At 34.6% G+C, this 12,315-nt stretch overlaps 2 protein-coding genes and 1 pseudogene across 2 annotated transcripts; all 3 read right to left on the reverse strand.

The window, feature by feature from the left end:
- On the reverse strand, positions 1-1,014 carry LOC132132477 (olfactory receptor 1E16-like). Its single transcript, XM_059544868.1, has one exon. It carries the CDS (start codon positions 997-999, stop codon positions 1-3), a length of 999 nt encoding a protein of 332 aa, XP_059400851.1. The 5' UTR covers positions 1,000-1,014.
- A 6,062-nt stretch (positions 1,015-7,076) lies between these two features.
- Positions 7,077-8,088, reverse strand: LOC132132462 (olfactory receptor 1E16-like). Its single transcript, XM_059544840.1, has one exon. It carries the CDS (start codon positions 8,073-8,075, stop codon positions 7,077-7,079), a length of 999 nt encoding a protein of 332 aa, XP_059400823.1. The 5' UTR covers positions 8,076-8,088.
- A 2,782-nt stretch (positions 8,089-10,870) lies between these two features.
- LOC132132375 (olfactory receptor 51E2-like) lies at positions 10,871-12,315 on the reverse strand (annotated as a pseudogene).

The raw sequence follows: 12,315 nt of genomic DNA on the forward strand, positions 1-12,315 counted from the left end.
TTAATTACTTCTACTGGATTTTATTCTTCTATCTGTTGTTGTGTTCACTTTGCTGCGTTTGTACAGTTCTTTTATGGACTGCATGACCTCTTCTGTCTTTAGAGTGTATATGATGGGATTCAGCATTGGTGGTATTGTCTGTGTCAGAGAATTGTTAATTATCCGGGCATTTGGATGTAAAGGTGTTATTATAGATGCAATGTTATTACTTAAAATTGGGATATAAAAAATTGCCACCAATATGAGATGTGAGGTGCAGGTTTTTATGGCTTTGATCCGGTCAACACCATGGGGAATCTTAAACAAAACCAGAGCAATGCAGAAATATGAGATGAAGATCAATATCAGTGGCGTAAAAATCAGTAGACTATAGCAAATTTTACCCAACAAAATATTTACAGAATTATCATTACAAGCTATTCTATAGATAGGCCCATAATCACAAAAATAACTATCAAGCACATTAGATCCACAAAAAGAGAGTCTATTCACAGAACCTACAAGTACAGAAAAAAATGTTACAGAAAAACTCCACATCACCCCTATGATTAGAAACATCGCTGGTTTGGTTACAATGGCATGATACCGTAGAGGAAAACAAATAGCAACCAGTCTGTCATAAGACAAAACGAGTAGTGTCAAAGACTGCAGATTCATGAAGTGATATACAAAAAACATATATGCCAAACATGCTTCATATGAAATGTCCTGGTGCTCAAATAAAAGTGTGTCAATGACTTTTGGAATCAAAGCTGAGCTTCCACACAGGTCAGAAAAGGCCAGATGGAAAACAGCAATGTATTTGGCTGTGTGAAGTCTGCGGCCCAAATAAATGATACACATGATAAATGAATTCCCTAAAACAGTCACAACATATACTAAAGACAAGAACACATAGTAATATTTTGCATGTGGGATATTAAAAAAGCCATTTATGAAAAAGTTTGCAGGACGAACAAAGGTCACATTTGCAGAGGAGTTTGACTGCATGGAGCTCATGATACCTGTTGTCTGGGTTTTTCCTTCACCTGTGATGAAGAACTGTTACAGAAATACACTCAGTAAAAGAGAATATTCAAATAATTATTTAATATCACATATTTAGATGTTCTTTGATATAATCTTTTGATTGAATAAGAAAATAACCCTTTCAGTAAAATCATTATAGAGAAATAGAGGAAACACATGGGTTATACGCTACCTTCTCCAAACTGGTACCATCTTATTAATTTACCAGCCATCAGCAAATATATAGTTAGATTATCCTCTTGAGTTTGACATGAGGTGTGTCTAGAGCATTTTAAATGGCAGGGGGGTGATGGGGTAAACTAAGAGTGACAGCTTTTTAGTGGTTATGAACACTCTTTGCAAGCTTTCTAGTCTATAATCCATTTAAAATGTAGAACTTTGTTTTTCGGCCACACACGTTGCAAAGCTTTGGCAATAATGTATGTTTACAATATAACATACAGTATTTACAATTTAAGCACTTAACTAAAATAAGTAGACTATTAATAAAATAACTAGAGAAGGCTGACTATAATCAGCTTGCTTCCATTTATCGAGATAAGCCTAATCCTCACTTGAATTAGAAAAAAAGCTCTTCTGGTCTTCAGTGATGCGAAGACAACGTTTGAGCGTGTACACGTAATATCAGAGCAAGAGCAGGGCCGATTAAAAAACAACAAGCTTTTTTTATTTAAAAGCAAACGTCCAGTTTTGTGTGAGTGAAGGAAATCCACTTACAAGTGGAGAGATGTATGTTGAATTTGCAAAAATTGTAATCCCCTTTATGACTGCACAGATTAACAACAGAATGACAAAAACAGCTAAAGGTCCCTGGTTGGACTCTTGGAATGCTGCTCGGCCAATCAAATTCAAGGACCGGAACTGTATAAATCCACAACATAAACATAATATTACTACTTAATAATGCACAATCAATTAAGTGAATGCACAGGTGAACTTAAACCGAGTTACTTATTTGTCAGAATGTTTAAAGACCCCCTGTGGTGATAAATATTATTTTAACTTTGATTACATCTCTGTTTTCAATGTGCTTAAAGATAACCCATGTGCTAATTCATCAGTCAACTTGTGTTTTCTCCTTAAAACTCAAATGTCTCAAAAACATGGTTTGAAACAGACCCTTTTTTTCATACTGTCAAAAATACATTAGTGGGAAGTCGTGAGACTAGTGGGAAGTTGTGGCCTAATGGTTAGAGAGTCGGACTCCCAATCGAAAGGTTGTGAGTTCGAGTCCCGGGCCGGCAGGAATTGTGGGTGGGGGGAGTGCATGTACAGTTCTCTCTCCACCTTCAATACCACGACTTAGGTGCCCTTGAGCAAGGCATCGAACCCCCAACTGCTCCCTGGGCGCCGCAGCATAAATGGCTGCCCACTGCTCTGGGTGTGTGCTCACAGTGTGTGTGTGTGTTCACTGCTCTGTGTGTGTGCACTTCGGATGGGTTAAATGCAGAGCACAAATTCTGAGTATGGGTCACCATACTTGGCTGAATGTCACTTCACTTTAAATACATAACAAATACCATGAATTTACCAGGCAAGGCTTTTTATATTATCTCAAAAGGTCAGGTCTTTATTTGCAATGTCTCTTTGCAGTGTTGAGCAATGTAGTTAATCACAGATATACTTGTTGATTTCATTAACACAATGGCCAATCAGATGTGACCCAGATAGCACACCTACGTCTGCAAGATGTCTGTTGAAGTTCGTTTCATTTGGAAAGCATCTGCTGTGTAAAAACATCTGATACACGTCTTTAAGATGTCAGTTTTACATACATTCTAAAACATAAACATCTTTTTCTAAAATTCATATAATAAAAAAAGACATCTGATAGGAAACAATCCTATAGATGTATAGCAGATGAAACGTTCTTGAAAATATGTCTTGCAGACATTAAATAGACGTCTCTGTTATGAATGTGTGCTGTCAGGGGTTTAAGTTAATTCACATACTCATCACTCAGAATGCCAGAGCTTTGTTCAATGCTGAGTTCTGCAAGCTTGCGAATCCTCTTTTTATAACAAACAAAGTGGGGACATAAATAGGGGAATAATTGTGCAGCATATAGCTTACTTTTTGAGATCTCGATGAACAAAGATGAGTGACAGCTGCTCCTCAAAAAACAAAGTGCTCCAGAGTTTAGGTTCACTTGCCCCATCACACCTGCCAGGAAGTTTCTAGTAAGCCTAATAATCTTATTTGGGGTCAGTGTTGGGAAGGTTACTTTGGAAATGTAATAGGTTACAGATTACAAGTTACCCTGTTTAAAATGTAATAGTAGTGTAACTTTTTCAATTACTTTATTAAAGTAATGTAACTAATTACTTTTGAGTACTTTTTGATTACTTTTCTAAATTTGTGAAAATTAAAGAATAATAAATAAAAGCATATACATCAACTTAAATACAGTTATCTAATAAGCATGTAACGTATTCTGTGTAATAAACTCCTGAAACATTGGTGTTTTTTTTAAACTGCTGTCTCTTTGTATATGATGATAGTTTTCTCAAAATAAGTAAAATGCACATGAAGTGACACAAAGCAGTTCTAGAAATTATGTTTATGTGCTCGTGTACTCCTATATTGAGATGGCAGAGGTTGAAAACACTGCGAGCTTCAGTAGGCCTATGTGTAGTAAATGAAACCATGTCTTTGCCATTAATTTACAGGAGGGGCGGACTGGGAAAAAAATTCAGACTGGAAAATTCAAACTCATACAAACAAATTCATGGACAAAACTATTTTTTTGTATGGACCTGACATAAAAAAGGTTTAAATCTTTAATTTGGGGACATGCAAAATAATTAAAAGTTATCTCCTGAACTGCACCTTCACTTTAAAGGGAAGTCGTGGCCTAATGGTTAGAGAGTCGAACTCCCAATCGAAAGGTTGTGAGTTCGAGGCCCGGGCCGGCAGGAATTGTGGGTGGGGGGAGTGCATGTACAGTTCTCTCTCCACCTTCAATACCACGACTTAGGTGCCCTTGAGCAAGGCATTGAACCCCCAACTGCTCCCCGGGCGCCGCAGCATAAATGGCTGCCCACTGCTCCGGGTGTGTGTTCACAGTGTGTGTGTGTGTGTGTTCACTGCTCTGTGTGTGTGCATTTCGGATGGGTTAAATGCAGAGCACAAATTCTGAGTATGGGTCACCATACTTGGCTGAATGTCACTTCACTTCCATTTTTCTCTTCAGTCTCTTTATTTTGCCCTGTTATCCATCTCTCTCATGACTTTAATACTCAAGATTGAACAAAACTATACTTTACAATACAATACCCTACAATACTACAATATCTTTATAGAAAAATCCTAATACTGTACACGAGTCATGTTTTTCCCTTACAAAAATTAACCTTGCTTTTATTAGCCTATATAAAAGTAAAATAACCTTGTTATGTTTTTGTTTTTTAGCAAATGGATTTGTATTTATTTTCAAATAAATACATTTGTAAAATAATTTTACATTTTTGGTTACCACATTTAAACAATAGTAACCATTTTCTCTGGATTTATAGTTAAATATTAAAATGTTAATTTTCGTAAGGGTTGTGTTGTTGTTTGTCGTAGCTCCCCCTAAACCTATAAAAAAAATCGTATTTTTTTTTCAGATAAATTCCTACTGTAGCATTACAACAGATAATAATGATGTCCTTTATATAGTATTTTGAGTGATGACTGGTGAGCAACGTGCTGCTGCTTGAATAAATAAAAAAAATAAACAAAGACAAAAAAGCATCTTTACAGATGAAACTGACCTGAAACCCTGAACAGCAGTTCTGCTTCTCTGCTCCAGCAGTCCACTCTCTCTCTCTCTCTCTCTCTCTCTCTCTCTCTCTCTCTCTCTCTCTCTCTCTCTCTCTCTCTCTCTCTCTCTCTCTCTCTCTCTCTCTCTCTCTCTCTCTCTCTCTCTCTCTCTCTCTCTCTCGCATTGATTACTCTGAGTCTGATCCAAACCGTTTGGCGGAGGCGCGGAGAGCGCGCGCGTCATGACTAACACTTCATGATTTATTAGAGATTTAATTATCAAATGGCGGATTCGCAAATGATCGCTTTAGTACATTCGGCAGGCAATTATACAATAATGATATTAAATAGTGGGGCAAAATCGGCTGCCAGGTCACCGGGAATTGTCCCGGTTCTCCCGGTGTCCAGTCCGCGCCTGATTTTCACAGACACGCAGAATGTGCAAAGTCATATATTGAATTTTTGGGGCTTTATATTCACAGACACTAGTCAATGACATATTTTGATTCAAGTGTACTGACCTACTTTTGATTTATTCATCCAAAATGTGGCATATTCCGTCCGCGTTAGGCATTTCGTTTTTATGACTGGATTCTACGAACCAGACTGTATTTCCGCATCCCGGAAATTATTATGGCGGTATGTCTCAGAATAGTCAGTGCAATTTGGGAAAGAAATAAGTTAAATCTGTATGTGGATGTGTGTAAATATTCAAATGTAATCCCCTTTGTAATCGTTAAAAATTTCATAAGTAACTGTAATTTAATTACTCATTTTTCGTAGTAACTGTAACTAATTACAGTTACAATAATTTTGTAATTAAATTACGTAACGCCGTTACATGTAACCAGTTACTCCCCAACACTGTTTGGGGTTGGATATAAACTCTGCAGGACAATAGCGCTCAGGGAGTAGGATTAGACATCCTTGATGATATTTTTAAAAATACCACAAACAACATTATAATGTATTATTAGTAAGAGAAATCGGGCAGGGGTGCTTCTTTGAACCAGATACAGAAGCAGTCACAAAGCTTTTTACTTCTTAGATTGTGTACTTATGGCTTCTGTACATTTTTAAATATTCTTACACAAGCAGCAGAGCTTCTATAAACTTCGTAGTGTTTTTCCTCCATCAGTTTTAAATATTACTATTGCCGATCGTACACAAAAATCAGCCACCGATTCAATCATCAAAACATACAAAAGTTCGGAGTTCCCATGAGATTTGTGTTGGAACTAAGTGTTCAAAATAGTACCGTATTCTAACATTCTAATAGATCTGCTACTGATTCTGACTGATCACACTCAGAACCATTCAGACTAAATTTGAAAAACGTGTAGATTAATGTGTGACATTTGTTTTTTAATATTATCTTAACATTCAATGCTCTTATCAGCTTAAAACCTGTGTTAAACTGAGGTAACCAATTGACCCACCATTGATGGAATTTAAGTTTATTTTCGTCAAGACAAAAAACAGACCAAAGCTAAAACCAACATACAAATCCACACTGCATGTATACGTTGAATGTAAAAAGTTACTAAAAGTGTACTGTATTTTTAACAGTGATTATTTATTGTGGAAAACTTTGTGTTTTTTGTTTAAAATACCTTTTTAAAATTTCGTTGTGCATTATAAAATACATACCTGTATAGGCCTGTGTTATGTATCCTGCATTTCTAGCATGTAGATAATATCTGAAATGTCACTGTGTTATAAGGTTTATATGCAAAAGCTGTTGTACAGGATTGTACTGAGCATTTTGTGCTAGCTTTATGTAGCTGTTCATCATATTTATATATTGCATTAATTCTGTTAAATAAACAAGGTCAAATAAAATAATTACTTTTAACGAGTTTAGTTTACTGAAGAACATTCAGGGCATTACATGGCCTAGAATCATTATATGATGTTAAGAAATAGTAACTGAATAAAACAATAAACATATTGCACATACACAATCTGTACAAGAAGAAAAAAGTACTGACAAATATAACTAATAATCATTCAGAAAAGGTTTACATTTATTAGATTAAAAGCAAATGTAGAGTAAAAGGGGTGTAATGTTTATCTAAAACCATTAAATGCAAAGGCATTAAAAAATAAATGAAGCTATTTAGATTTTATTAAGTGTTTTTTTTTGTTGTTGTTGTTGTTGTTGTTTTTTACAAAGGAAGGAATCAAGAAAATAAATCCTTATTGGCTTTCAAGCACAAAGGTTTTAAACATATTTGGTCTGTTTACAACACAGTATCTGTGGCAGCTACAAACAGCTGATGAAATTAAACCTGCAATTATTTTTAATTTCTCCTACTGCATTTTATTCTTCTTTCTGTAGTTGTGTTATCTTTGTTACGTTTGTAGAGTTCTTTAATTGATTGCATGACATCCTCTGTCTTTAGAGTGTATATGATGGGATTCAGCATAGGGGGTATTGTCTGTGTCAGGGAATTGTTAATTATCCGGGTGTCAGGATCAAAAGGTGTTTTTAGAGATGCAATATTATTGCTTAAAATTGGGATATAAAAAATTGCTACCAATATGAGATGTGAGGTGCAGGTTTTCATGGCTTTGATCCGCTCAACACCATGAGCAATCTTAAGCAGAGCCAGAGCAATGCAGAAATAAGAAATGAATATTAATATCAGTGGCATGAAAATAAGGAGACTACTGCCTATTCTTCCCATCAAAATATTCATAGAATTATCATTACAGGCTAAACTATAGACAGGGCGATAATCACAAAAATAACTATCAAGCACATTAGATCCACAAAAGGAGAGACTATTCACCAAACCTACAAAAACAGAAAAAAATATCATAGAAAAACTCCACATCACCCCTATGATCAGAAACATGGCTGGTTTGGTTACAATGGTATGATACTGTAGGGGAAAACAAATAGCAACCAGTCTGTCATAAGACAAGACAAGTAGTGTCAAAGACTGCAGATTCATGAAATGAAATACAAAAAACATATTTGCCAAACATGCATCATATGAAATGTCCTGATGCTCGAATAAAAATGTGTCAATGACTTTTGGAATCAAAGCCGAGCTTCCACACAGATCAGAAAAGGCCAGATGGAAAACAGCAATGTATTTGGCTGTGTGAAGTCTGCGGGCCAAATAAATGATACACATGATAAATGAATTCCCTAAAACAGTCACAACATATACTAAAGACAAGAACACATAGAAGTATTTTGCATGAGGGATATTAAAAAAGCCATTGATAAAAAATGTTGCAGGACGAACAAAGGTCACATTTGCAGAGGAGTTTGACTGCATGGAGCTCATGATAACTGCTCTCTGGATTTTTGTGTCACCTGTGATAAAGAAATGTTATAGAATTGCACTCTATAACAGAAAATATTCAAATTAATATTTTCATTTCCAGTTACATTGAATGAACAAGCAAAAATATTTAGATGTTCATTAACATAATCATTCTAATAATAAAATAAGTTTTCTATTAAAATGATTAGTGAGAAAGGTAAGATATGTGGTTTGTACTCCACCTTTTCCAAACAAGCTCATCTCATCATTCTACTAGCCGTCAGACAAATTTATATGATTCTCTCGAGCCTGGACCTTTAGTTAATGGAGCTACCCTTTTCCCTATAGACTTGAGCATGAGGGGGCAGAAGTTTGTTTATTTATTTATTTTTGTTTGTTTGTTTTTACAACACTAAAAACTCACTTTTTATGTTACATAGAGCCATAATCCTTTTTTAATATACAGAATTTTCATTTATAGGATGCAATGACAGAACTAGTAGCGCACAGCCTCATTCCACTGGTAATCACATGCTAGCTGATATTTAGAACACCACAACTGTATGATAATCAGGATTGGATTATGACACAGTGGTGCCCTGGGCACGAATTGATTAAAGGCCCCCCTTGGTAATTTTTCCTTTTTTTATTAGAAATATATCTAAACTTGTTAACCATCTCGATTCTCAAATATGTGTAAGTAAATGCATTTTGCACCTTTATTGATCATATTAGTTAATATACTGTATAATGGGCAATAGGCAAAGTAGCCTAATGTTAATGTAATCTATTAGGCTACACATAAAACCCATCTTTTTACTTAAGTACCAGATACCGGAGTCATGCCATTAAATATTTTTAATAAGGCTGACTTTATATTTAGTATGAATTTAATAAAAACACTGTAAGTTACTATAACTAATTATAACACTTTCATTGTACAGAAAGAGAGCAAAGAACATTTACATTATCAAAGAACATCATTGACTTCAGTTTAGCCAGAGTTTAAGCACTCTTAAAAACTCCCTTTATAATCAATGAAGCTGTTTGCAATGTGAAATGAATATGTAACGAACAGCTTACGCACATCTGCACTTTATTGTTTATAATCCCACCGGTGTGATGGTATCAAATATAAAAATATTAAGAGATGTTGCATTGGCTAAAGCAATGGAAACTATTAATCATATGGACTGGATTAATTACATATTGTACAAAATTAGTAAAAAGTTCTAAATGTGTTAATATTTAAATATGATATGATCTAATTTTTGGAAACTGACCAAATCAGTTTCTGGTCAAAAAAAGAAAAAAACTCTACCAATCTACCTGATTATTTTAAATTCAATTAGAGTATAATTAAAGATAAAGAGAATATTGTACATGCTTTTAACAGATATTTTATTTCTGCGGAAGTAACCCACGACGATAATTTAAGGGAACAATAAAAAATCCCATTTTAGCTACACAAGTTCATAAAGTTCTATCAAATTTGGATATTAAAAGTCAGCAGGGTCTGATAAAATAGAACCTTATTTTTTTACATTCTGCAGATCTTAAAACAGAGCCCATCACTTCTATTTTTAGATTTGAGTTTAACTTCAAATGTTATTCATTAATTATTATGAAAATGTAACACTCATGCATGGAAATCAGTACTGGTTCTCCCTTTGTTAAAAGGTGGTGACCCATCAGTTTTGGATAACTATTGGCCAATTTATAGTTTGTCTGTGTTGGCAAAAGTATTTGAATCTTTGTTAATGATCAAGTGAAACTTAGTTCAAGTGAAAAGTAGTTCTTAACTGAAAATAAAGTTTTAAATGAATTTCAATCAGGCATTAGATTGACAAATTGTATTGTTAAATGCTTGGATAGTAAACAACATTGTGCAGCATTATTTGTAGATCTCTCTAAAGCATTTGACTTTGTAGATCATAAACTTTTTTTGCAGAGGCTACGCTGTATAGGTTTTAGTGAAATGGCTCTAAATTATGGAATTACATTTGGTTCAATAAAAATGGACGTAACTTTATAAAACTGAACGTAACTTTTTCAGAAATTATCAAAAATATGCCATTACAAACGAAGAAAAACACAATGAAAATGAAAAAAATGAACTTAGTTGCACAAATTTAACAGGCTCTTCAAATATGCTTCATTCTTTGTTAATGTTTTTTAAAGATTAGTTAGTTTTCGCTAATCGTGGATTCTGAATGCCTTGCCACAGATTTCGCTTATGATTCGCAGTGTTTTTTTTTGGTGTTTTGACACAAACTTCTCGTGGGGGCGGGCTTAACAGTGATCTACTATGATTGGATAGTGAGCTTTTGATGGACAGGTGCTCTCTGACCGGGAAGTACAGACATCACCATCAGTGCACCATCAGTGGTGCGCATATTGGAAAGCTCTCGCGGTGATTAAATCTGATTAAAAAAGTGTTCATTTATTATCATTTTACTGACACCTTTTAGAGTATTTTATTTTTTAAAATATTCTTAGGATACAAATGTCTTCAAGAATGTGTTGTTGTCACATTTAGGCAGGCCAGCGAGTTATATCCATCTTCTTTTGTTTATCTTCTAGTTTCTTGTCTGTTATTATTTACTAAGGGGGGTTATAGATGCAGAAAGCTGTTGTTTGTCATTATACTGAGCACTGTATATATTGTGCTGGGCTTAGTCTGTGTAATAGCTTATCACATTTATTGACTATATTTATTTTGTTAAATTAACAAGGCCCAATAAATTGATTTAGTTCACTGAAGAACAAGCCATTACATAGTCTGCGCTCACTCTCAAGAAATCAAATTGATACCCTTAAAGCCACTGTTTCACAACCTGAGGGTCAGTCAGCAGAGCTCAAACAAATGACATCTAATGATTCATTCAAGAGATATACAGTATATGGAGTGTGAAGTTTTTCAGTTCATGATGATAAAAAACATGATGCAGAAGCATTTGTAAAAAATTTAAAAATCTAAATCTAAAAAAAATCTAAGGTGAATTATTTGCTGAAATATTTTTTTAAAGAATCTTGACTGAAAATATTTGTATATTGTTTTAAACGAAGAAAGGAAACACAAAGCAGCTTTACTAGGTTTCAGTCCTGAGGTCTAAACACATCTGGCATGTTTGCAACACAGTGTCTGTTACAACATCAAAAATGCAATATCAGTGAAGTTTCTTATATTAAATACTTCTTGAAGGATCACAGCTGATTAGCAGTACGATTATCATTGTTATTGTAATTATTGTATTTATTTTTTTATTTTTACAAATGCATTTCATTCTTCTTTCTTGAGTTGTGTTCACGTTATTGCATTTGTACATTTCTCTTATGGACTGCATGACCTCCTCTGTCTTTAAAGTGTATATTATGGGATTTAACATAGATGGTATTACCTGTCTCAAAGAATTGTTAATTATCCGGGTGTTTGGATCAATGGATGTTGTTAAGGCTGCAATATTATTGCTTATAAGTGGGAGATAACCGATTGCCACCAACATGAGATGTGAGGTGCAGGTTTTCATGGCCCTAATCCGGTCAGCACCATGAGCAATGTTAAGCAGAGCCAGAGCAATGCAGAAATATGAAATGATGATCAGTATAAGTGGTGTGCACATGAGGAGACCAAAGCTAATTTTTCCCATCAAAATATTTATAGAATTATCATTACAAGCTAATTTATATATAAGGCCTTGATCACAAAAATGACTATCAATCACATTAGATCCACAAAACAAGAGTCTATTCACCAAACCTACAAGTACAGAAAAAAAGGTCACAGAAAAACTCCACATCACCCCTATGATCAGAAACATGGCTGGTTTGGTTACAATGGCATGATACCGTAGAGGAAAACAAATAGCAACCAGTCTGTCATAAGCCAAAACAAGTAGTGTCAAAGACTGCAGATTCATTAAATGGTATATAAAAACATATTTGCCAAGCATGCTTCATATGAAACAACCTAATGCTCAAATAAAAATGTGTCAATGACTTTTGGAATCAAAGCTGAGCTTCCACACAGATCAGAAAAAGCCAGATGGAAAACAGCAATGTATTTGGCTGTGTGAAGTCTGCGGGCCAAATAAATGATACACATGATAAATGAATTCCCTAAAACAGTCACAGCATACACTAAAGACAAGAACATATAGTAGTATTTCACATGTGGAACATTAGAAAAGCCATTTATAAAGAATGTTGCAGGACGAACAAAGGTCACATTTGCAGAAGAGTTTGACTGCATGGAGCTCAT

This window comes from Carassius carassius, chromosome 49 (genome assembly GCF_963082965.1).
Source record: "Carassius carassius chromosome 49, fCarCar2.1, whole genome shotgun sequence".
In the NCBI taxonomy this organism is placed as follows: Eukaryota; Metazoa; Chordata; class Actinopteri; order Cypriniformes; family Cyprinidae; genus Carassius; species Carassius carassius.

What these genes read in the sequence shown, in the direction of transcription:
- LOC132132477 (XM_059544868.1), bottom strand. Translation starts at nt 999, where the DNA reads ATGAGCTCCATGCAGTCAAACTCCTCTGCAAATGTGACCTTTGTTCGT.
- LOC132132462 (XM_059544840.1), bottom strand. Translation starts at nt 8,075, where the DNA reads ATGAGCTCCATGCAGTCAAACTCCTCTGCAAATGTGACCTTTGTTCGT.